The sequence below is a fragment of the Salvelinus namaycush genome, chromosome 16 (genome assembly GCF_016432855.1).
Source record: "Salvelinus namaycush isolate Seneca chromosome 16, SaNama_1.0, whole genome shotgun sequence".
NCBI classification, from domain to species: Eukaryota; Metazoa; Chordata; class Actinopteri; order Salmoniformes; family Salmonidae; genus Salvelinus; species Salvelinus namaycush.
In genome coordinates, this window is record NC_052322.1 from 18,764,537 (window position 1) to 18,791,571 (window position 27,035).

The following is a 27,035-nucleotide window of genomic DNA, read 5'->3' on the forward strand; positions in this document are numbered from 1 at the left end:
TGCTCGCTGGTTACTGTTTGGCCATCTCTTAGGGCCTATACTATACAAGGCCCAGCTAGCGGTTCTGAGCTCACAATGTTTACCGGCTTTTGTTTCAATGTGTTGCAATCATTTGTTTAAAAGATTGAATTATCGCTATGCCCTCAGTCCTAACACGTTTATGGTTTGAGATCAGCTGTGGGTCATTAAATAGGCGTGATGTATTTTTACCACACCAACCGTGTATCAATACAAGCCTTGTAAGTAGGCCTTAACCAGTCAACCAAACCGTTGAACTACCGAGTTGAAACATAACAAACATTTGCAGCCCTCATGACACTGGACTGTGCACTGTGCAGTCGCTCTGTGAGATGCTATCTGATGGAGTCTAGCAGCTAGCTACAGCACGTGTTATTCCTTATCGAACAAACTGACGTGTTGACATTCCCTGAGGAGGTCATACAAATGAAAACTGGATTCCTTCTTCACTATGAGCATTCTTAAACTGGCATCTTGATGTCCCTGGAAGACAAACACTAGAGCCTCACTCAGCCTTCCTTAGCTTGTTCTGTGTATGTCTCTGCCGGAGACTGTACTTTTAGTTTATTTGTTTTTTTGTTTGGGAATTTTTGATCTTCTCCAAGCAGGATCACAGATAGACAAACTATTCTTCACAGTCCTCAGGAAGACATATTTGGTAAGAAATTGTTGTTGCCTGCTTTCAGGTGGATTGTTTTCGTCAGAACTACAGGGAGAGGTTTCTTAGCCCGCTTTGAAGGGTTGAAACATTTCACGTAGACTACTGGTTTTTAATGGGTGCTATTTTTGGGTCAGATGTTTGTTGTACTAGGCAGCACACTGTGTTTTGTGAATACCTTTAACTTTCTCACCTACAGTCTAGGGAGAGGATGATGAGGAGAGGTGATATCCGCAACGGAAAAATACTTTGACAAAAAACAACAGGTGTCTGGGTCGAGATAAAGAAGCTGAGACACCCTGAGATATTCCGCCTTTCAGATAAACTCTATCTCTTCTCAAGGTCCAGGGTATATCTCCTCAGTGGCTATATAGAATGACACAAGACAGAGTAGTAACTGAGGCAGCTTAGTAACTAGAAAGAAGTGGAGAGCATGAGCTGTGACACCGTCAGTGGGGTCAGCCCAGGAAGGGCATCTCTCTGCTGGAACAATGGCTGGGATCTAAACAAGATGAGAATCATGAAATGACCACATTACTTTGTGCTACTGTAGGTGGGAGAGAGCAAGTGTGTGTTTGAAATGTCACTCTATTTCCTGCATAGTGCCCTACTTTTGACCAGAGCCCTATGCCGGCCCTGGTCAAAAGTAGTGCACTATATAGGGAATAGGGTGCCATTTAGGATGGAGACCAAGGGTCAAGGGTCTGTCCAGCCTGACATTATACTGATTTACACTACCGTTCAAAAGTTTGGGGTCACTTAGAAATGTCCTTGTTTTCCATGAAAACATACATGAAATGAGTTGCAAAATGAATAGGAAATATAGTCAAGATGTTGACAAGTTTAGAAATAATGATTTTTAACTTAAATAATAATTGTGTCCTTCAAACTTTGCTTTCGTCAAATAATTCTCAATTTGCAGCAATTACAGCCTTGCAGACCTTTGTCATTCTAGTTGTCAACTTGTTGAGGTAATCTGAAGAGATTTCACCCCATAGTTCCAGAAGCACCTTCCACAAGTTGGATTGGCTTGATGGGCATTTTTTACATACCAACGGTCAAGCTGCTCCCACAACAGCTCAATAGGGTTGAGATCCGGTGACTGTGCTGGCCTTTCCTCTGTCCAGTATCTGTGTTCTTTTTGCGTGTACTATTCAATGAAGCTGCCAGTTGAGGACTTGTGAGGCGTCAGTTTCTCAAACTAGATAGACACTCTAATGTACTTGTCCTCTTGCTCAGTTGTGCACCGGGGCCTCCCACTCCTCTTTCTATTCTGGTTATAGCCAGTTTGCGCTGTTCTGTGAAGGGAGTAGTACACAGTGTTGTACGAGATCTTCAGTTTCTTGGCAGTTTCTCACATGGAATAGCCTTAATTTCTCAGAACAAGAGTAGACTGACAAGTTTCAGAAGAAAGTTATTTGTTTCTGGCCATTTTGAGCCTGTAATCAAACCCACGAATGCTGATGCTCCAGATACTCAACTAGTCTAAAGAAGGCCAGTTTTATTGCTTCTTTAAATCAGAACAACAGTTTACAGCTGTGCTAACATAATTAAAAAAGGGTTTTCTAATGATCAATTAGCCTTTTAAAATTATAAACTTGGATTAGCTAACACAACATGCCATTGGAACACAGGAGTGATGGTTGCTGATAATGGGCCTCTGTACGCCTATGTAGATATTCCATAAAAAATCTGCCGTTTCCAGTAACAATAGTAATTTACAACATTAACAATGTCTACACTGTATTTATAATCAATTTGAAGTTATTTAATGAACAGAGATGTTTTGCTTTTCTTTCAAAAACAAGGAAATTGACCCCAAACATTTGAACGGTACTGTACATCTCCTGAAACTGCCCTCCAGGCCAGGGCATGACAGAAAAACAGAACCAAACTTATTGTGTTTCCACAGAACATTACTAGAGGAAAATGTATAGGAAAATACATTAAATTGTTTTTCCTCGCTCTTCTCTTTCACCTAGCAACGGCTTCAGCCATGTTCTCCATGGATACCTTCTTCAAATCTATCTTGTTGCCGTCCAGACGGATAACACCAGAGGAGGGGGAAGTAAGTTATCTGTTTACACATCAGATCACCAAGACAACCACGAGTTCTCCTTCTTCATAATACAAACATGAACATATTTAAAAGAAGGATAGAGTGTTATCTGAATTGTGAGGAAAGAGTTGGAGTGTTGAATTCACTATCGCGTAATTTGCCACTTTTACAATTCAACTTTTTTTGTTTGTTTAAATCAAGCATTAAATGTCCACAAAGAGACATGACTTGGATACACTGTAATGTTTTACAGACACTGTATGATGACATGCATATTTGAATACCATTACGCACTTAATAATTAGGCTACAGGTAATTCCGGTTCAACGGGTTGTGTGCTGGGTTTCAAGAAAGGTCTGTGAAACCCACATGACTAATCACACCAGACTTTGAAATAGTTAATAAGACTTCATAGCAGAGTTGTTCTATGTAGGATGTATAGGTGGAGAATCACTCTTGCTGTCCGTCCTGTAACTATGTCATGCCTCTCCTGTTGTTTTTGTCTGTCCCTGGTCTGAGGCAGTTTATCTGTCTGTGTCCACGTGTCTGTAGCCTACTGCATGGTTAGACAGACAGCTGGGGTCACTGATAAGTGTCCACACACCCCAATCCTACGCACACGCAGGCAGACAGACACGCAGACATGCAGACACACACGCACACACAGAAAGGGGGAGAGAGAGAGAGAGTGAGAGAGAGAGGGAGGGGGAGAGAGATTGAGAGAGAGAGAGAGAGAGAGAGAGAGAGAGAGAGACTTTGCAAAGCAAAAATAACCCAAAAATAACTAAAAAATAACCCATAAATCAGTAGGAAACTACCTCTATACACACAAAAAAAATTGGGTTCCTCAAGGGTTCTTTGGGAAGGTGATGGATACTGACCCAAATAACCCTTTGAGCCCTTCAATGGTTATTTGCAGTTAAAACAATTGTTCTTTCCTCTTTTAGCGATAATTCAAATGTATGGCCGGTGGGTCATTCTAATATTTTGGGACTTGGTTTTCTCACAGCTCTTTTTGTGCAACCGTGAGCCATTCCAGTTGATCTAATCTGTTGTGTTATGCTATTAGATGTTACATATGACTATGGTCAGTGAAGGTGTCTTGTGAGAATGGATAATTAAGTCAGTAGTTCTCAATTTTCTCCTCAGGAATCCCCAGACGTACCAAAGCTAGCATTCCTGACAAAACTTGTTCATAAAAATAATAATAAAACCAATGGAATTATAACAATTTAATATGGCTATTAAACCAGAGTAAGAAACACTGTATGGTTCTAAAAATAACCTTTGTAGAACCATTCATTTTTTTTCTATAATATAGCTCCGAAAAGGGTTCACTCTAAGACGTTTCTGTAATTTCAACAGTGAAACACGGTAGAATGCACAGTAAAATACCTTCATTGTATTTTACATAATTAATTATGGTGCATTGTGGGAAGATGTTGTGGGCGAGGAAGTTTCGGGCTCATTAACATATTTTAAGGTGTGCCTTGTAAGAGGCTATATTTGTTGCACCTGTGAGAGGAAATGATTTACCCTCACAGAATATAAACTCAGCAACAACAACAAAAACAACTCTTTTTCAGGACCCTGTCTTTCAAAGATAATTTGAAAATCCAAATAACTTCACAGATCTTCATTGTAAAGGGTTTAAACACAGTTTCCCATGCTTGTTCAATGAACCATAAACAATTAATGAACATGCACCTGTGGAACGGTCGTTAAGACACTAACAGCTTACAGACGGTTGGCGATTAAGGTCACAGTTATGAAAACTTAAGACACTAAAGAGGCCTTTATACTGACTCTGAAAAACACCAAAAGAAAGATGCCCAGGGTCCCTGCTCATCTGCGTGAACGTGCCTTAGGTATGCTGCAAGGAGGCATGAGGACTGCAGATGTGGCCAGGGCAATAAATTCCAATGTCCGTATTGTGAGACGCCTAAGACAGCGCTACAGGGAGACAGGACGTACAGCTGATCGTCCACGCAGGGGCAGACCACGTGTAACAACACCTCCACAGGATCGTTAAATCCGAACATCACACCTACGGGACAGGTATAGGATGGCAACAATAACTGCCCAAGTTACACCAGGAATGCACAATTCCTCCATCAGTGCTCAGACTGTCCGCAATAGGCCGAGAGAGGCTGGACTGAGGGCTTGTAGGCCTGTTGTAAGGCAGGTCCTCACCAGACATCACCGGCAACAATGTCGCCTATGGGCACAAATCCACCATCGCTGGACCAGACAGGACTGGCAAAAAGTGCTCTTCACTGACGAGTCACGGTTTTGTCTCACCAGGGATGATGGTCGGATTTGTGTTTATCGTGGAAGGAATGAGCGTTACACCGAGGCCTGTACTCTGGAGCGGGATCGATTTGGAGATGGAGGGTCAGTCATGGTCTGGGGCGCTGTGTCACAGCATCATCAGACTGAGCTTGTTGTCATTGCAGGCAATCTCAACGCTGTGGGTTACAGGGAAGACATCCTCCTCCCTCATTTGGTACCCTTCCTGCAGGCTCATCCTGACATGACCCTCCAGCATGACAATGCTCGTTCTGTGCGTGATTTCCTGCAAGACAGGAATGTCAGTGTTCTGCCATGGCCAGCGAAGAGCCCAGATCTCAATCCCATTGAGCACGTCTGGGACCTGTTGGATCGGAGGGAGAGAGCTAGGGCCATTCCCCCCAGAAATGTCAGGGAACTTGGAGGGGCCTTGGTGGAAGAGTGGGGTAACATCTCACAGCAATAACTGGCAAATCTGGTGCAGTCCATGAGGAGGAGATGCACTGCAGTACTTAATGCAGCTGGTGGCCACACCAGATACTGACTGTTACTTTTGATTTTGACCCCTCCTTTGTTCAGGGACACATTATTCAATTTCTGTTAGTCACATGTCTGTGGAACTTGTTCAGTGTATGTCTGTTGTTGAATCTTATGTTCATACAAATATTTACACATGTTAAGTTTGCGGAAAATCAACGCAGTTGACAGTGAGAGGACATTTCTTTTTTTGCCGAGTTTAGTAATATACTGTATTTTAGGAATTCTATAAACCTTATTCTGAAAATCTACAGTAATTTGCAGGCCAATTGCTGCCAGTAATTTACTGTAAATCAGTTCCATACTGCATTTTTGTAGTGCCAAAAACCTTTGCAAATCTAGTGGTTATGTGGTATTGTTGTTTCTGATTATGTCACACCCTGGCCTTAGTTATCTTTGTTTTCATTATTATTTTAGTTAGGTCAGGGTGTGACATGGTGAAGTATGTGTTTTGGTTTGTCTAGGGGTTTGTAGGTTTAATGGGGTAATGTCTTGTCTAGGTGTTTGTATGTCGATGGCTGCCTAGATTGGTTCTCAATTAGAGACAGCTGTGGTTTATTGTCTCTAATTGGGAGCCATATTTAAGGCAGCCATGGGCATCATGTGTTTGTGGGTAATTGTCTATGTTGAACGTTTGTTGCTTGTCTGTGCACTTACGTTATTTAGCTTCACGGTCGTTTGTTGTTTTTTTGTTAGTTTGTGTATAGTGTTCGTTTTCGTGTTTTTTCTCTCTTTTCCACAATAAAGAGATGTATTTTGCACACGCTGCGCCTTGGTCCAATCTCTCACAAGAAGACGATCGTGACAGAATTACCCACCAATCTAGGACCAAGTGGCGTGTCAAGCGGCAACAGGACCCACCTACACAGGATTCATGGACATGGGAGGAGATACTGGATGGTAAGGGACCTTGGGCACAACCGGGAGAATATCGCCTCCCTCGTGAAGAGCTGGAGGCAGCTAAAGCCGAGAGGAGGCGATATGAGGAGGCAGCACGGAAGCAAGGCTGGAAGCCCGTGAGTACAACCCAAAAATTTCTTGGGGGGGGCCTTAAATTGAGTGTGGCGAAGTCAGGTAGGAGACCTGCGCCTACTCCCTGTACTTACCGTGGAGAGCGAGAGTACGGGCAGACACCGTGTTACGCAGTAGAGCGCATGGTGTCTCCTGTACGCGTGCATAGCCCGGTTCGGTACATTCCAGCTCCACGTATCGGCCGGGCTAGATTGAGCGTTGAGCCGGATGTCATGAAGCCGGCCCAACGCATCTGGCCACCAGTGCGTCTCCTCGGGCCGGCTTACATGGCACCAGCCTTACGCATGGTGTCCCCGGTTCGCCTACATAGCCCGGTGCGGGTTATTCCACCTCCCCGCACTGGTCGGGCGACGGGGAGCATACAACCAGGTAAGGTTGGACAGGCTCAGTGCTCAAGGGAGCCAGTACGCCTGCACGGTCCGGTATTTCCGGCGCCACCTCCCCGCTCCAGCCCAGTACCACCAGTGCCTACACCACGCACCAGGCTTCCAGTGCGTCTTCAGAGCCCTGTGCCTCCTCCACGCACTAGCTCTATGGTGCGTGTCTCCAGCCCTTTACCACCAGTGCCTACACCACGCACCAAGCCTCCTGTGTGTCCCCAGAGTCCTGTGCGTCCTGTTGCTGCTCCCCGCACTAGCCCTGAGATGCGTGTCCTCAGCCCGGTACCACCAGTTCCGGCACCACGCACTAGGCCTAATGTGCGTCCCCAGGGTCCAGCATGCCCTGTTCCTTCTCCCCGCACTAGCCCTGAGATGCGTGTCCTCAGCCCGGTACCTCCAGTTCCGGCACCACGCACCAGGCCTACAGTGCGTCTCAGCCGGCCAGAGTCTGCCGTCTGCCCAACGGCGCCTGAACTGCCCGTCTGCCCAACGGCGCCTGAACTGCCCGTCTGCCCAACGCCGTCTGAACTGTCCGTCTGCCAAGCGCCGCATGAACTGCCCGTCTGTACTGAGTATTCAAAGCCGCCCGTCTGTACTGAGCCTGCAAAGCCGCCCGTCTGCCATGAGCCTTCAGAGCCTTCCGCCAGACAGGAGCCGCCAGAGCCTTCCGCCAGACAGGAGCCGCCAGAGCCTTCCGCCAGGCAGGAGCAGCCAAAGCCTTCCGCCAGACAGGAGCAGCCAGAGCCTTCCGCCAGACAGGAGCAGCCAGAGCCTTCCGCCAGACAGGAGCAGCCAGAGCCTTCCGCCAGACAGGAGCAGCCAGAGCCTTCCGCCAGACAGGAGCAGCCAGAGCCTTCCGCCAGACAGGAGCAGCCAGAGCCTTCCGCCAGACAGGAGCAGCCAGAGCCTTCCGCCAGACAGGAGCAGCCAGAGCCTTCCGCCAGACAGGATCAGCCAGAGCCTTCCGCCAGACAGGATCAGCCAGAGCCTTCCGCCAGACAGGATCAGCCAGAGCCTTCCGCCAGACAGGATCAGCCAGAGCCTTCCGCCAGACAGGATCAGCCAGAGCCTTCCGCCAGCCATGAGCAGCCAGATCCGTCAGCCAGCCATGAGCAGCCAGATCCGTCAGCCAGCCATGAGCAGCCAGATCCGTCAGCCAGCCATGAGCAGCCAGATCCGTCAGCCAGCCATGAGCAGCCAGATCCGTCAGCCAGCCATGAGCAGCCAGATCCGTCAGCCATCCATGAGCAGCCAGATCCGTCAGCCAGCCATGAGCAGCCAGATCCGTCAGCCAGCCATGAGCAGCCAGAGCCGTCCAGCCAGCCATGAGCAGCCAGATCCGTCAGCCAGCCATGAGCAGCCAGATCCGTCAGCCAGCCATGAGCAGCCAGAGCCGTCCAGCCAGGATCCGCCAGAGCCGTCCAGCCAGGATCCGCCAGAGCCGTCCAGCCAGGATCCGCCAGAGCCGTCCAGCCAGGATCCGCCAGCCAGCCAGGATCCGCCAGCCAGTCCGGTGCTGCCCCTCAGTCCGGTGCTGCCCCTCAGTCCGGAGCTGCTGTCCCTCAGTCCGGAGCTGCTGTCCCTCAGTCCGGAGCTGCCCCTTATCCTGGTGCTGCCCCTTATCCTGGTGCTGCCCCTTAGTCCGGTACTGCCCCTTAGTCCGGTGCTCCCACTTAGTCCGGTGCTGCCCCTTAATCCAGTGGGGTTAAGTTGGCGGGTGGTCATTTGGAGGAGGCTACGAAAGCGGGTAGTGACTATGGTGGGGTGGGGACCACGACCAGTGCCAGAGCCGCCACCGTGGACAGACGCCCACCCAGACCCTCCCCTAGACTTTATGCTGGTGCGCCCGGAGTTCGCACCTTAAGGGGGGGTTATGTCACACCCTGGCCTTAGTTATCTTTGTTTTCATTATTATTTTAGTTAGGTCAGGGTGTGACATGGTGAAGTATGTGTTTTGGTTTGTCTAGGGGTTTGTAGGTTTAATGGGGTAATGTCTTGTCTAGGTGTTTGTATGTCGATGGCTGCCTAGATTGGTTCTCAATTAGAGACAGCTGTGGTTTATTGTCTCTAATTGGGAGCCATATTTAAGGCAGCCATGGGCATCATGTGTTTGTGGGTAATTGTCTATGTTGAACGTGTGTTGCTTGTCTGTGCACTTACGTTATTTAGCTTCACGGTCGTTTGTTGTTTTTTTGTTAGTTTGTGTATAGTGTTCGTTTTCGTGTTTTTTCTCTCTTTTCCACAATAAAGAGATGTATTTTGCACACGCTGCGCCTTGGTCCAATCTCTCACAAGAAGACGATCGTGACAGAATTACCCACCAATCTAGGACCAAGCGGCGTGTCAAGCGGCAACAGGACCCACCTACACAGGATTCATGGACATGGGAGGAGATACTGGATGGTAAGGGACCTTGGGCACAACCGGGAGAATATCGCCTCCCTCGTGAAGAGCTGGAGGCAGCTAAAGCCGAGAGGAGGCGATATGAGGAGGCAGCACGGAAGCAAGGCTGGAAGCCCGTGAGTACAACCCAAAAATTTCTTGGGGGGGGCCTTAAATTGAGTGTGGCGAAGTCAGGTAGGAGACCTGCGCCTACTCCCTGTACTTACCGTGGAGAGCGAGAGTACGGGCAGACACCGTGTTACGCAGTAGAGCGCATGGTGTCTCCTGTACGCGTGCATAGCCCGGTTCGGTACATTCCAGCTCCACGTATCGGCCGGGCTAGATTGAGTGTTGAGCCGGATGTCATGAAGCCGGCCCAACGCATCTGGCCACCAGTGCGTCTCCTCGGGCCGGCTTACATGGCACCAGCCTTACGCATGGTGTCCCCGGTTCGCCTACATAGCCCGGTGCGGGTTATTCCACCTCCCCGCACTGGTCGGGCGACGGGGAGCATACAACCAGGTAAGGTTGGACAGGCTCAGTGCTCAAGGGAGCCAGTACGCCTGCACGGTCCGGTATTTCCGGCGCCACCTCCCCGCTCCAGCCCAGTACCACCAGTGCCTACACCACGCACCAGGCTTCCAGTGCGTCTTCAGAGCCCTGTGCCTCCTCCACGCACTAGCTCTATGGTGCGTGTCTCCAGCCCTTTACCACCAGTGCCTACACCACGCACCAAGCCTCCTGTGTGTCCCCAGAGTCCTGTGCGTCCTGTTGCTGCTCCCCGCACTAGCCCTGAGATGCGTGTCCTCAGCCCGGTACCACCAGTTCCGGCACCACGCACTAGGCCTAATGTGCGTCCCCAGGGTCCAGCATGCCCTGTTCCTTCTCCCCGCACTAGCCCTGAGATGCGTGTCCTCAGCCCGGTACCTCCAGTTCCGGCACCACGCACCAGGCCTACAGTGCGTCTCAGCCGGCCAGAGTCTGCCGTCTGCCCAACGGCGCCTGAACTGCCCGTCTGCCCAACGGCGCCTGAACTGCCTGTCTGCCCAACGCCGTCTGAACTGTCCGTCTGCCAAGCGCCGCATGAACTGCCCGTCTGTACTGAGTATTCAAAGCCGCCCGTCTGTACTGAGCCTGCAAAGCCGCCCGTCTGCCATGAGCCTTCAGAGCCTTCCGCCAGACAGGAGCCGCCAGAGCCTTCCGCCAGACAGGAGCCGCCAGAGCCTTCCGCCAGACAGGAGCAGCCAAAGCCTTCCGCCAGACAGGAGCAGCCAGAGCCTTCCGCCAGACAGGAGCAGCCAGAGCCTTCCGCCAGACAGGAGCAGCCAGAGCCTTCCGCCAGACAGGAGCAGCCAGAGCCTTCCGCCAGACAGGAGCAGCCAGAGCCTTCCGCCAGACAGGAGCAGCCAGAGCCTTCCGCCAGACAGGAGCAGCCAGAGCCTTCCGCCAGACAGGATCAGCCAGAGCCTTCCGCCAGACAGGAGCCGCCAGAGCCTTCCGCCAGACAGGAGCAGCCAAAGCCTTCCGCCAGACAGGAGCAGCCAGAGCCTTCCGCCAGACAGGAGCAGCCAGAGCCTTCCGCCAGACAGGAGCAGCCAGAGCCTTCCGCCAGACAGGAGCAGCCAGAGCCTTCCGCCAGACAGGAGCAGCCAGAGCCTTCCGCCAGACAGGAGCAGCCAGAGCCTTCCGCCAGACAGGAGCAGCCAGAGCCTTCCGCCAGACAGGATCAGCCAGAGCCTTCCGCCAGACAGGATCAGCCAGAGCCTTCCGCCAGACAGGATCAGCCAGAGCCTTCCGCCAGACAGGATCAGCCAGAGCCTTCCGCCAGACAGGATCAGCCAGAGCCTTCCGCCAGCCATGAGCAGCCAGATCCGTCAGCCAGCCATGAGCAGCCAGATCCGTCAGCCAGCCATGAGCAGCCAGATCCGTCAGCCAGCCATGAGCAGCCAGATCCGTCAGCCAGCCATGAGCAGCCAGATCCGTCAGCCAGCCATGAGCAGCCAGATCCGTCAGCCAGCCATGAGCAGCCAGAGCCGTCCAGCCAGCCATGAGCAGCCAGATCCGTCAGCCAGCCATGAGCAGCCAGATCCGTCAGCCAGCCATGAGCAGCCAGAGCCGTCCAGCCAGGATCCGCCAGAGCCGTCCAGCCAGGATCCGCCAGAGCCGTCCAGCCAGGATCCGCCAGAGCCGTCCAGCCAGGATCCGCCAGAGTCGTCCAGCCAGGATCCGCCAGCCAGCCAGGATCCGCCAGCCAGCCAGGATCCGCCAGCCAGTCCGGTGCTGCCCCTCAGTCCGGTGCTGCCCCTCAGTCCGGAGCTGCTGTCCCTCAGTCCGGAGCTGCTGTCCCTCAGTCCGGAGCTGCCCCTTATCCTGGTGCTGCCCCTTATCCTGGTGCTGCCCCTTATCCTGGTGCTGCCCCTTAGTCCGGTACTGCCCCTTAGTCCGGTGCTGCCACTTAGTCCGGTGCTGCCCCTTAATCCAGTGGGGTTAAGTTGGCGGGTGGTCATTTGGAGGAGGCTACGAAAGCGGGTAGTGACTATGGTGGGGTGGGGACCACGACCAGTGCCAGAGCCGCCACCGTGGACAGACGCCCACCCAGACCCTCCCCTAGACTTTATGCTGGTGCGCCCGGAGTTCGCACCTTAAGGGGGGGTTATGTCACACCCTGGCCTTAGTTATCTTTGTTTTCATTATTATTTTAGTTAGGTCAGGGTGTGACATGGTGAAGTATGTGTTTTGGTTTGTCTAGGGGTTTGTAGGTTTAATGGGGTAATGTCTTGTCTAGGTGTTTGTATGTCGATGGCTGCCTAGATTGGTTCTCAATTAGAGACAGCTGTGGTTTATTGTCTCTAATTGGGAGCCATATTTAAGGCAGCCATGGGCATCATGTGTTTGTGGGTAATTGTCTATGTTGAACGTTTGTTGATTGTCTGTGCACTTACGTTATTTAGCTTCACGGTCGTTTGTTGTTTTTTTGTTAGTTTGTGTATAGTGTTTGTTTTCGTGTTTTCTCTCTTTTCCACAATAAAGAGATGTATTTTGCACATGCTGCGCCTTGGTCCAATCTCTCACAAGAAGACGATCGTGACAGATTAACATATTTTGAGGTGTGTCTTGTAAGAGGCTATATTTGTTGCACCCGCTGTATGAATTTAACTGATATGTGGTAGTGGCTCCCTAACAATTGAATGTCTATAGAGGACAGATCAGAGTGACAGGAAGGTTTAAACCTGTGTTGACTGGCTAGCCATGTCCTTTTGATCTGTTTTTGCCCTGTCGTCACTGTCACTTTAGAAGCCTTTGTTAAGGCCTAAATTGCAAGTGATATAAAACACCAAATAGCAGTTGATATTCTGTAATATAGAATTACTTATTCATTATTAGCAACTGCGTAAAAGTTTTTCAATACAATTCAACAATAAAGTGCTGTTTTGCTGTATATTTAATGCAGCATACTGTAAATGATGGTGCATTGTGGAAAAATATTCTGGGAGGGGAAGAATTTCAGGTGTGCCTTGTACTATATGTGTTGCACCCGTTAGTGAGAGCCCTGTACCAATTTAAGTGATATGTGGTAGTAGTTCTCAAACAATTAAATGTCTATAGGGGACAAATGAGAGTGAAAGAGTCCTAAACCATTAATGGTTGACTATTTAATCATGTGCATTTGATATCTTTTGCCCTGCAATCACGACCAGTTTTGAAGCCTTTGTTAAGGCCCCTAGAAGGGAAAGTGATATAAAACACCTAGTATTCATTAATATTCTGTAATATACAAATGCCTAGCAGCCAACCTGCATGCTCCAATCCCTTGTAATTACAGTAAAATACTATAAAAATAACTTTCTTACATTTTATTAGTCATTACTTTGACGTTATAGTAATTTAGAGGAAGCAGATATCAAGGTACGGTGAATATCTCAGTAAGGTATTGTCACTATCAGAGCTAGTCAGAGCTATATCATAAGATACCTTGTTGTAATTAGAATTATTTTGAAGACCAGTGTATCCTCAGGAGGCTGAAGAAATTTGGCTTGGCCCCTAAGACCCGTAGAAACTTTTATAGATGGACAATTTAGATCATCTTGTCGGGCTGTATCATCGCCTGGTACGGAAACTGCACCGTCCACAACCACAGGGCTCTCCAGAAGGTGGTACGGTCTGCCCAACGCATCACTGGGGGCATACTGCCTAACTTCCAGGACAACTACAGCATCCGATGTCACAGGAAGGCCAAAAATGTGAAAATGAAAACTTGCAAAGAGCATTGGGTAATATGGGTAATTACAGTAATATGCTGTAATTGTAATTTGTACTGTAAATTAGATTACAGTAACTGACTTGGTACTGTAAATGAGATTTCGGTAACATTTGTGGTACCGTAAAATGGATTACAGTAGCTGTACTGTAAATGAAATTACAGTAACTTACTGGCCAATTGTTGCCAGTAAGTTACTGTACATTTTAAAGGAGATGTTTTAGTGTTGTAACCATAGTGGAACCCTTTTTTGTATTATATAGAACCTTAGGATAGGGTTATTTTTAGCACCATAGAGGTTCCATTTAGAACCTTATGAGCATGACTCTTTATAGAACCTTAAAAAAAGGTTCCACATTGCACTAAAAGGGGCTCCGCTATGGTAGCAAGCCAAATAACCCTTATTTGGCACTATATAGAACCATTTGTTTTAAGTGTGTACCTCTACCTCTAATCAAAGTGTTTTTGCACCAGTAACTCCTGATGTACAGGTGCTGCTATCTGGACAGGATAATTTTGTAGTCTGCCCACAGTACTGGCCTGGAACATTATGAACACTTATATTTGATATACTTATCGTTGACTCAATCTCATCTACCAAACTCCGGCGAAATACAGAGTGCTGGAGTTGCTGGAGCTCCGACTCAACATATTGTGGTGTGTTTTGGAATCAGATAGGCCTGCCCTACAAAATGTTAGAAACATATATATATTTGTGACACATCCAACTGGGCGCATATGTCAGTACAACGTCTAGTTTAAATTTACATTTGGTTGTCAACTAACGTGAATTCAATGTGAAATCAACCCAAATGTTCATCCTGTAATTGGATTTTAGTTAAAAGTTAGGTAAAAAAAAATACGAAATTCCGTTATTAAATTTATGCATTTTTGCAAATCCCACAAAGTTTTCGGCGTTAATTCAATGTCATGTCATCACATTGTTTTGGTTGAAATGACCGTGGGATAGGCCTATTTATATTTTGTGATCTGTTTTTTTTTTTAAGTTTTAGTTATTACTATTACTATTAGGCATAGGTTAAGTCCTGAGATTACAGACTAGTACTAAAACACTTGAAGTAGGCATTCTAGAGTTAAGTCAACAAGTTACTATATCATTGTGTTTACTTGATAGCTACCTACACAAATAGCTAGCTAGAACAAAGTGTTAATAAGATTTTAAAAATTTAAAAGCAATACAAATAAAAGTTCTCCAGTAGGCATCTACAGAGGGAGCTAAGAATTGAATTAAAACATAAGTTAGTTGAAATCAAATAATTTAAATACAGTAAGACATTGTTAGTTTGGCAAAAAAAAACTAGGATATACAAAAAGTTTAGAACACTCCCAAACGTGTCATCGCAACTGAATGTTGGGAACAAGAACAAGAAAATGGCAATTTGCTGCAGTGAATAGAGAATCAGATCCTTCTGAAGAGGTCGCCGATTTTAATGACTCCGAAATCACTTGACAAGCAGCGGGGACTCATTTGAGAGCAAGTGTGCTTACGCAAAGCTACAATCATGCGCCTGTGCTGAGATAGAGCTGAGGCTGATTGAAAGTGGGTTGGAGTCTCGGTCGAGCAGAGGCAGCAGCCAGCAACGTCGTGTGAGGTGGCAGTGACAGCTGGGTTGAGTTTTGATATAGGCACAGTAGCCTAACAGTCAGGTTGGATACAGATAATATAGACTTGTGGCTTTAGTGACACAAGAGCAACATGTGGCGATTCAACTGGTCGTGCAATGTCCACTGTCGGTATGCTATGTTGTTGTAATGTGGGTCCGGTCTTTGTAACGGGTAGACAGACATGCTTGGTGCTCCCGTCTTCGACATGCGTTATGACCGCAGATCCACTAACCGTGAAAGTTGTTTTGTTTGACTTGAAAAAACATGCATCTGTTCCGGAGTTACAATTATCGAATTTTCCCGGATCATTATTCTGTGGAAACATCGACCATTCGAGGCATCAGTTGGGTATGTTATTATTCTTGCCTAGAATAGCATACCTTTATTTATTTTGTATTTAACCTCTGTTTAACTAGGCAAGTCAGTTAAGAACAAAATCTTATTTACAATGGCGGCCTACAAAACCTACAGTTGTGCACAGGCTAATAGTATACTAATCATCATCACTAGGCTACTTATCATCATTATCTGCAACATCATTCCTTTTTTGTCTTTGCATTGTGCCTATTGTTTAGCTTTGAGATGGTTTGATGATGATCTGAGGATAGTGATGATGTTGATGATGATGATGATGATAATGAGTGCTCATGGGTCATAATATAATTCTTCATGAAAACAACTTTTTTCTTCAGAAAGTAAAGTATGACCTTGACTGAAAATATTCTCAAAATAGTCACACCCATGGCAGTTTGATACAATGTTTTCACAGCAAAATAGGCCATCAATAAATTATATAGCCTATCACGTGGACATGTTTTGAGAGTGAGACTCAAGTTCTAGGTAGAAATGAAGCACCACTGTACTTGATAAAAAGAATGTGGTGGGAGGTAGAACAATCTCTACAGAAAGTCTGATTGTGGCTGCACGCATGTCACAGTCATGCTCTGTCTCGCTGCCTTTCGCACACACTGCACACTTCACTAATCAGTTACTATAAGCACTACAAGAGGAGGGAAGACGGGTCACACTTGAAAACACTGCAACACTTCAGCATAAAAGTTTACGTCACCGTATGTGATTGTGTCTCTGTATTAGTGTCTGCGTGGTGAGATGTGTGGGTGGTGTGCACTGCAGAGGTGTAGAGTGAATGGGGCTGTGGAGTCAGACAATGTGTTGGTGGAAGAAGTGAGGGGGGGGGGGGGGTGCTCACCACATCCACTGTGACACAGTCTGTATGTGTCCCCAAAATAAAAGCAGCTTCCTGCGTTGCATGTGAGAATGTGGAGAAGGGTCAGACTGACACGGGGACTTCTCTGTAGTCTTGGGTGTGGGGCAGAGGAGAGGAAGGTAGCGGAGACACAGACAGGTTCTTTTATTACTCTTGTTATTTATAGTGCATTGTTTATTGTTCACCTCGATCCCCCCATTCAGTTTACATGGTAGACAAGAATGTCTATTTTCCCCTCAGCCACAGGAAGATTCCGAATTGTGCTCCTCAAGAAAGATCTAAATTTGGCTTTGTTATTGAATTGCTCAGGATTATACAAATCTAGAGTTATTCACCTACAGACTTTGTGATTAGCTGAATCTGTGATGACCTGACTATAAAAAGGCATAGGTCTTATATATGATCAATAACAGCTTAACAAGCAAAGGTGTCGCCTGTCAGTGGACAGTCCATTAAAAAAACACATATATTTGGCAATGTCTATGGAGTAGCCGTAACATATTACTGTAGGTAGGACGTCAATGGAAATATTACTTAATACCCTGATCTTGTGTTCACAAGTAACAACTGGATTGGCTGAGAACAAAACAATTAAGATGGTTTAGGAAAGCTTCTAAATATCATATGCGTAGTGAGTTTGTTTATGTGTATGTTGTACTTCCTCAAGTAGCCTATAGTTGATTAATTAGGACACCCTATGGTGATGATGTTTTAATCTAGCCCATCTGCTTAATGTCCTTAAATCCACATTGACCTAGTCCCTAGAGGTTCAACTACAACTACAACACCTCTCATAGATAAATAGATCAATGCTTTCATACAAAATCAAATGCTTGATCTTATTCATGTCAATAGCTGTGGGCGCATTGCAAAATATTAAAAGCTAAACATACAATACCCTGTTTTTCGTTTGATATTCGTAAATATACTTATTACATTGATAATACAGTAAGATATGGAAATGTAAAATAATAGACTTCGACTGGAGATTGAGTTCAGTTGGCCTTATTAGAACCGTGGTGCAGTGCTCCATGCCTTACATGATCAGGCAAACATCATTATTCCTAAAGCATCTGTGGCTCCACGTCATCTTTGTGTCTGTTTGATGATGTGTCTGGAATGCAGAGGCGGCATGCAACAACATTAGACCCAATTAAACTGGCTTCACACTGGGCGCCAGCTAACTCTAGTTCATTAAGACACACATGGCACGTGTGGTCTGATACCACCACTAGTAAGCAATGCAGACAGAGTCATTTTTCTAGAATTAATAGATGGTAATAAGGTCTGTACCCCAATGTCCATGCTTATTGCAATGCATACCAGTGCTGGGGTGGTGGTGGTGACTCCTGGAGATAAACAGTACAAAATTACTCACATTGGTAGAGGTCCTCATAATAAGAGATACATAGCAAGAAGGGCACTTCTTGATAAGAGGGAAATGGCATCTGGTATTTCCCACTGTATGCCCCATACTGCTGCCAGGCCTTCAACTTTGTTTCCTTGAGTTGTTTTCTAAGATGCAAGGGCTTCTCCAAGGAAAAAAACAAAGTCACTATAGCCTACAGGTGTGTCTGTGTGGTGCTACATTAGGCAAGAAGTGACGCCTCTACAAGCATGGTTTTGCTGCTCTCAGCATGGCAGAGAGAGAGAGCAGAAGCGACAGAACATATGAGAGAGACTTAAGTCTATTTTATAGAGTTGGCTAACAGCTGAAGAGGGCAATGTGCAGTACCTCTGGTTGGGAGCATGTGACAGTGTTGGCAGTAGGACAGACCAGCACAGTTTACTCTGTCAACAGAAAGAAACGGTGGAGAGGTCTCCACGCTAGGAGCCATTGAACACCTGACTTAAGAGAAGAAAAGCAATCTAGTACAATAATAAGAAAAGGGGATAGAGGAAGAATAGTGTATTATTTATTTTCTTGACTGCAAATGGAGCTGAGGGGAAAATGATGTGTTCAAACCATTTTCTTTTTAGCTGCATTTGATACCCAAGCCCAGCACAAGGCCATCAATAGCACTCCCACACAAAGAGAGACGACAATAACTCGTCAGGTTCCATATTTCTATTTTCCATCATTTGAGCTGGCGGTCCCACACCGCGATACAGTGAAAACGTGAGGCCTGCATCTTATATAATCAATTTTCTTCTGAGTGGCCCTCAAGGTAAGGCACTAACCAGTCATGAGTTAACAAGACCTGGAAAGATAGAGGAGAGAATGACCTGAACAAAGCCCTTGTAAATGACTGTGTACTCCGATGACAACTCAGCCAGCAAGTGTCCATCCATGTCATGCAACTTAGCAGCTGGTTTGGGAACACATTTAGAGAGGCTGTCAGTGGATCATAAAATAAGAGTTATAGAACAACAAAAGAGGAAGTGGGAATTAGGCTACAGGATAGTGTTGATGAGTTGAGAGGAGGGTTTGCCCATATATCATCGGGTTTAGGACATATATTGCATGAACCAGTAGACATATAGAAAAAACTCACTGAAAACAAACTGAACACAACAGTATGTATCTCATTAGACATTAGAATATTTCACATTCAACCTATCTTTCTGGTCCCACCCAATGGTTTCTGAGAACAACCAGTTTAACCAGTTCTGTTGGAATGCCTATGAGAGGAAGCCATAATATATTATAGGCCTTATTATTCAGCAATGCCTTGATATTATAGGCTTTCTGGACTGGATGTGAACCTCTATGATGGAATAGTGAAATTATGTAATAGTAGGTTATGTTTCTTTCTCTCCCACTTTCACGTAGACCCCACTGCCAGAGGCCCTTGACACACAGGACACCATGAAGCAGGTACGTGGTATGCCGATCAGGGACAGTGCCACACACCCACCAGGGTTGGGCTCAGTTTGAATTGAAGGCATATTTTAGTTTACTTCCTGAATTGACTGCCTTCAATTCTAATTGATCCCAACCCTGACACACACAAACACACAGTACAGTAGTACTTCACATCCCTACAGCTAGTCTTAGACCTTAATCAAACTGCTCTGGCTTCTGATTCATCTTTGATGAATCACAATCTTCATGAGAAGAGAACCAACAAGGTCATTGAGTTGACATGTAGGAACATTATTTATGTCGGACATTTTGATCTCACCCTCAAATCATCTGTTACACCATAGAAACACCACAACAGCATAGTAGAAATGGTGAATGGAAGTTCAAGTACAGTAAATAGTAGTTAACCTCTTAAAGCTATAGGTCCTTAGGGTTAAATCATATAATGCCCCACGTTTTCTACAGTGTGCCATGTGAAATGCTAAGACTCACAAGACCTTCAACATACACTTTGCCTCAATACGATGATCCAATGTATGAGCATAATGACATTCTACAACGATTTTAGTAATCTCAATTAAATGTCAACCACAACCTGTTGACATCGGACATGGCCCGGCCTTCAGGCTGTATTTCCAGCAAATTGTTTCTCCTGGGCACTTTTAGCCACTGCGCCAGCCTTTATTGTTGCAGCGTTGGCGTCTTCTGTAACTGCTGAACCTGTTCTTTTTTGAGTTCCTAATATCACTTGAGCAGTGGAGTCTTTAAAAACACATTCCAATCCAGGCGAGCACTGCAGTCACAAGGAGTCTAAAGGACACTCCAAGATCCACAGCTAGCTACCCCCCCCCCGCCTTCAGGCCCTCACTACCCCCCCTGCCTGACCAGAGCAGACCCATCCCTCTCACTCCTTTATCTAACTGCTCCTTCAATAGCCCCCTCACAGGAGAAATCAGCCTGATAACGATGTTGAAATGGAAAGACAAATCTGGCTCCTGACTGGTATTATTTTACCCAATATACATAGACGCAGTCAGTCAGGCACACACACGCTCACATGCGTGCACACACACAGAGACACGCACACACACACAGCCGGTCTCACTTTGATACATCCAGAATCTCCAGGAATAAAAACAGTGGAACAGTGTTCTCTTCTACTTCAGGAAGAATGAAAACACAGTAAAAGATCAATGCCAGTAAATAGGCCTATACAACATTAAAGTTCAGTTCAGGTCTATGTTTTTTCTGCACTGAACATGTAGAGAGTATCTTTAATAAATATCCAGTCAGCCTTGGAATGTTCCTAACTTCCCAAGGGCTTTTTCTGTGTGAGTGCTGTGTGTATTTTGGAAAGGGGAGAGAGGATGCAGGTCTTATAGCTAATGGGAGAACAGTAGCGAGGCTACAGGGAGGTTGGCTTTGTTGGTGCTTCGTTTGGTTGCTAGTTGTTGTTCTTGTTTTTTATGTCTTTGGAGCATGTGTCAAACTCAAGGCCTGCGAGCCGATTCAATCTGGCCCAAGGGTGGTTTGAGTAAAAAAATATGTTTTTTAGTTTTACATTTTTTGGGGGGAGGGGGCACGATCTCAATTGACATTGAAATGACTAAAACCAAATAGAAACTGTAGAAATGATAATTGACCGAATGTTATAGTCTCTTTACTCTGTCCAGCTTGCTAACAGTCATCAAAACTTAAGCTAGACAGTCAGGGAGCATAGAAAATTCAAAAAGCGATGGCTAGAGGATTTTTTTTTTCACATTTTCATGGCAAGGAAATATACAGTGCAGTAGTATTCAGACCCCTTGACTTTTTCCACATTTTGTTATGTTACAGCCTTATTCTAAAATGGATTCAATCTACACACAATACCCCACATTGACAAAGCAAGAACAGATTTTTAGAAATGTTTGCAAATGAAAAAAAACAACAGAAATACCTTATTTACATTAGTATTCAGATCCTTTGCTATGAGACTCGAAATTGATCTCCGGTGCATCTTGTTCCCATTGATCATCCTTGAGATGTTTCTACAATTTGATTGGAGTCCACCTGTGGTAAATTCAATTAATTGGACATGATTTGGAAAGGCACACACCTGTCTATATAATGTCCCACAGTTGACAGTGCATGTCAGAGAAAAAACCAAGCCATGAGGTCAAAGGAATTGTCTGTAGAGCTCCGAGACAGGATTGTGTCGAGGCACAGATCTGGGGAAGGGTACCAAAACATGTCTGCAGCATTGAAGGTCCCCAAGAACACAGTGGCCTTCATCAGTCTTAAATGGAAGAAGTTTGGAACCACCAAGACTCTTCCTAGAGCTGGCCGCCCGGCCAAACTAAGCAATTGGGGGAGAATGGCCTTGGTCAGGGAGGTGACCAAGAACTCGATGGTCACTCTGACAGAGCTCTAGAGTTCCTCTGTGGAGATGGAGAACCTTCCAGAATGACAACCATCTCTGCAGCACTTTACCAATCAGGCCTTTATGGTAGAGTGGCCAGATGGAAGCCACAGTAAAAGGTACATGACAGCCTGCTTGGAGTTTGCCAAAAGGCACCTAACGGACTCTCAGACCACGAGGAACAGGATTCTTTGGTCTGGTGAAACCAATATTGAACTCTTTGGCCTGAATGCCAAGCATCACGTCTGGAGGAAACCTGGCACCATCCCTACGGTGATGCATGGTGGTGGCAGCATCATGCTGTGAGGATGTTTTTCAGCAGAATGGACTGGGAGACTAGTCAATATCGAGAGAAAGATGAAAGGAGCAAAGTACAGAGAGATCCTTGATGAAAACCTGTTCCAGAGCGCTCAGTACCTCAGAATGGGGCGACGGTTCCCCTTCCAACAGGACAACGACACTAAGCACACAACCAAGTCAACGCAGGAGTGGCTTCGGGACAAGTTTCTGGATGTCCTTGAATGGCCCAGCCAGAACCTGGACTTGAACCCGATCGAACATCTCTGGAGAGACCTGACTGTTAAAGGCCATCAGACTGTTAAATAGCCATCACTAGCCGGCTACCACCCGGTTACTCAACCCTGCACCTTAGAGGCTGCTGCCATATACATAGACTTGGAATCACTGGTCACTTTAATAACGGAACACTAGTCACTTTAACAATGTTTACATACTGCTTTACTCATTTCATATGTATATACTGTATTCTATTATACTGTATTTTAGTCAATGCCACTCTGACATTGCTCGTTATAATATTTATATATTTCTTAATTCCATCATTTTACTTTCAATTTGTGTGTATTGTTGTGAATTGGTAGATATTACTGCACTGTTGGAGCTAGGAACACATGCATTTCGCTACACCCGCAATAACATCTGCTAAATATGTGTATGTGACCAATAGAATTTGATTTCATTTCATTTGAAAACAGCTGTGCAGCGATGCTCCCCATCCAACCTGACAGAGCTTGAGCAGATCTGCAGAGAAGAATGGAAGAAACTCCCCACATATAGGTGTGCCAAGCTTGTAGCGTCATACCTAAGAAGACTAGAGGCTATAATCACTGCAGAAGGGGCTTCAACAAAGTACTGACTAAAGGTCTGAATACTTATGTAAATGTGATATTTCAGGTTTTTATTTTTAGTAAATTTGCAAAAATTTCTAAAAACTTGTTTTTGCTTTGTCATTATGAGTTGTTGTGTGTAGATTGATGAGGGAACAAAAACTTTTAATCCATTTTAGAATAAGGCTGTAACATTTTTTTTTAAAGTCAATTGGTCTGAATAATTTCCTAATGCACTGTAATTCATTTTAAGTTGGGCCCTCCAGACCTCGTTGAAGACTGAATTTTGCGAGCTGGGAAAATGAGTTTGAGACTCCTGGTTTAGAGATTTGAGATTGTTCTGTTAGTTATCTAATGATGATCAAGATGGTGATTGTGGTTTGGGGTTTGGTGCTACGTATATTCACACAGGTTTAAAAAAATAAAAATAATAATAATCTCATCAATGCCGTCAGGCTTTTTTACCTAAATTGGCACTTCCTGTTTTGAATAAAGGAAAAAAATCCAGTGCTGTAGCTTGGTATTTCTGAAATGGGGGAGGAAGTGTACTTGTTGGAAACAATAACCCCTCAGAAGGTCTGACGTGGTCTTGTCTGTATAGAGAGTGGGATGTGAGATGCAGTTCCTACAGCTCCTCTGCCCACCGGCGTGGTGCTCCATCCCTCCCTCCAGGTACAGTCATGTTCCAGAGAGAACAGAAGAGGAGAGAACAAAGCCCACCAAGGTCACAGCACAGAGGGAGACTGTAGACTCGCCCACAGAGGAAACTTCAGAACATTAGTAGAAACTTGACACTATTTAACACAGACTATAGGCACAAATATAGTAAACCCACACACCACACTCAGTTATTGAAACAGTTACTCTCACTGAGCCAGAGAATGAAGGTAACAAAGTGACTTTATTTGAGTGTTGTTATAAGAAGAAAAAAAAGTGTGGGAGGAAAGGCCATAACCACAGACCACATTAGCCATTGTCAGACACAAACCAACCCACCCACAAATATACAAACCATTTTAACAGGCCCATATGTTCCTTTTGTGATACTACACTATTCAAACACAGACATAACATTCAAAGGCCGACTTTGACTTGGTCTCCATAAGAAAGTGTGTCATTAATGTTTATCTAAAGCACATATTCAGCCTGTTCCGGACCTGAAACGTCAGAGAGAGCAGTGTGAGAGAGAAAGGGCCACTTCTACAGTACATACAGTATGTCATTCACCAGCACTGGCACACCTGAGGGAAAACGGTTTACTCTAACCTGATGCATGTGGTCGGAACAATCAGGGAGTTCCTCCTGCCTATACTACTAACACATGGGCTATAGTCCCTAGATCAGTGGTTCCTTACCTTTTTTGAACTGCGGCACACCTTTATGGATCCATTTTGTTTTTAGCACCACACCAAAAATGTTCCTATCAATTTATTTAGTGCTAATGACCTTCATCTGATCCCTACTGCAAAATTCTCTATTTTCTGTGACAAAAGTTTTTTAAAGATTAAATACAGTTTATTTAAACTATTTTCATAGTTCCTTACTCACAAAGATTCATTTGTGTGTACCCCTGTAAGAGCGTCCCACGAATCCTCGCAATTTTTTGTAAAATAGGTCTTTAGTTTTAAACGGTTTGAGCTAGAGACTTGTGGTTTTCTGCATTGTAATGGTGCAACCACCGACACAAAGCCATGCATGCTGTGTTTGTTTATATGGCAGAGGCTGTGGTACAGCTAAACCTATAAGAGCTTATTTATTCTTCATATGAAAATGTGGACGGAATGTGACGCATATTGCGGAACCTCTGGAGGCACGCAGAGGCCAAATTGAGCTCTCGACCAATTTTTTAAAATAATTGAGCTGTGCATCGCTGTGCGTCGCTCCGTATTGCTCCTCATTGACATTAATGGGTGAGGGCGGGAGGAACTGAATAAACACAAACTTACTTCCTTGACAGCAGCTCTGTGCTGCTAAGCGAAGTGTAAGAAGTATGAATGCCCTGACTTGGCCAATGCAGATTGACCATGTAGCGCCTTTAATCAGACTTGCCTGTGCTAATTGTTTTCACAGGCGATGTAAATTGATACAACCCTCTGGGCAAAAACTTTTTGAATCAACATTGTTCCCACATTATTTCAACCCAATAAATCATTGCGATGAGATTGGCTCAAATCAAATTGTATTTGTCACATGCGCTGAATACAACAGGTGAAGACCTTACAGTGAAATTCTTACTTACAAGCCCTGAACCAACAATGCAGTTTTAAGAAAAATACCTAAAAATAAAATAAACAAATAATTAAAGAGCAGCAGTAAAATAACAATAGTCAAGCTATATACAGGGGGTACTGGTACAGAGTCAGTGTGCGGGGCACCAGCTAGTCGAGGTAATTGAGGTAATATGTATGTAGAGTTATTAAAGTGACTATGCATAGATAATAACAGAGAGTAGCAGGAGCGTAAAAGGGGGGGGGGGGGCAATGCAAATAGTCTGGGTTAGCCATTTGATTAGATGTTCAGGAGTCTTATGGCTTGGGGGTAGAAGCTGTTTAGAAGCCTCTTGGACCTAGACTTGGCACTCCGGTACCGCTTGCCGTTCAGTAGCAGAGAGACCAGCCTATGACTAGGGTGGCTGGGGTCTTTGACAATTTTTAGGGCCTTCCTCTGAAACCGCCTGGTATAGAGGTCCTGGATGGCAGGAAGCTTGGCCCCGGTGATGAATCAACATAGAAAACTAAATGGATTTGCCAAAAAGTATCAACGTAACGCATTCCGTCTTTTTTTCACCTAACTTTTAACCTAAACCGAATGACATGGTGAAATGTTTTGTTGATTTCACGTTGAATTCACAGTAGATGACAGCTCAACCAAATGTAAATCAAAACCAGACGTTGAACTGACGTATGTGTCCAGTGGGAAAGGACTTTGCCCATGATGTGCGCCCCTCAAATGATAAAAATGTAACAACATGCCTGAGCAAACTGGATTTGTAGATACAGATGTAACCATGAGCTATTCAAGTTTCAATGTCAAATGCACAAGTACAGTCAAATGCCATTCTTGCAAGCGCTAAACCCAACAAGGCAGTAATCAATGTCAATATAGCACTAAAAATAACATAAGGTAGAAGAAAAACACACAAGAAATAAAAACAAGATAACTAAGAAGCTATATACAGGGTCAGTTCCAATACCATATTTACAATGTGCAGTGATTCTGGAGTGATAGAGGTAGATATGTTTTAGGGTAAGGTGACTAGGCATCAGGATACAAGATAAACAATGTATTTATCTGAGTGGCAGTGGTGCTCCCAAGTCAAAATTGAATGTGCATTCCACAGGTCACATTTATAAGTGTGTTCAAAAAAATAAGGTTTGCAGCACACCTGACAGCTTCCCAAGGCACACACGTTGAAAACCATTGCGCTAGATTACATGCCTAGTAGATCTACATTTTCTCAAGTTGTTCATCACAGAGTTCACAGAGTTTTAGAGCTTTTGTTCTTACAGTATATACAGAACCGAACAGATTGATGATGAGTGATTATGTCCTGTGTGTTTAGCTACTTAGTAGGTGGGGTGCTGTACCCAGGATGTACTGTATGAAACGTTCTGTTTTGGTCTGTTGTTCTAAGAAAATGTGTTTAAGATTAGAAATGCCAGCTTGTCTGCAATGATGATGGGGGATTTATGCATTTGGAGTTTATTATCTAAGTGTCAGAGGTCAGAGATGACCAGGCTGAGAACATGGTGGTAGCTAGTGGTCCCACGGGAACAGTCAGGGCACATGGGAATAGTGGTGACCTCTAGCCAGCACAGCCAGTAGAGCCAGTCTGCAGTCCCCTGGGACCAGTCTGCAGTCAGTGGAGAGGAGGAAAGGTTCAGAATGATGCATACAGTCTGTAGACACTAGGTCTGGGAGCAGGACAGCCTGTGGGAAAACAGAGGTATGAAGGGGGGGCTTGGGGGACCCCTCAGTTAACTTCTCACACAGCAGGTGTGTCTCTTTGAACTTTAAAGTAGCGTGCAGGTTTCCCCGTTCTTTTGTACATGATTCTGAAAAATGGATGAGAACCCCAGGTTCTGTCAGGTTGTGTTGTCTTTGCAGAGGCCGGAGTCGGCAGATCAGTCACGGGTCAGGAGCCAATCATTTCATCCTGAGTGGCTTGGAGCCAGAGCCATTGGCCAGGGCAGGCTAGGGGCTCGGCTTTGGGGACAGGAGAGAGAGGGGAGAG

The 27,035-nt window shown here is 45.6% G+C and overlaps 1 protein-coding gene across 3 annotated transcripts in view; it reads left to right on the forward strand.

Moving 5' to 3' along the window:
* Window positions 1–402: 402 nt before the first annotated feature.
* LOC120061105 (rap guanine nucleotide exchange factor 3-like) overlaps window positions 403–27,035 on the forward strand; it is a 47,126-nt gene continuing 20,493 nt past the window's right edge. For 2 of the 3 annotated variants that reach the window (XM_039010654.1, XM_039010656.1), the window contains exons 1-2: window positions 15,179–15,587; window positions 19,241–19,285. In XM_039010654.1, coding sequence (XP_038866582.1) covers window positions 15,504–15,587; window positions 19,241–19,285 — 129 coding nt within the window. In that variant the 5' untranslated portion in view covers window positions 15,179–15,503. Of the gene's footprint in view, window positions 677–2,658; window positions 2,745–15,178; window positions 15,588–19,240; window positions 19,286–27,035 lie in introns of those variants that run through there. The other variant, XM_039010655.1, reaches the window with a different exon arrangement.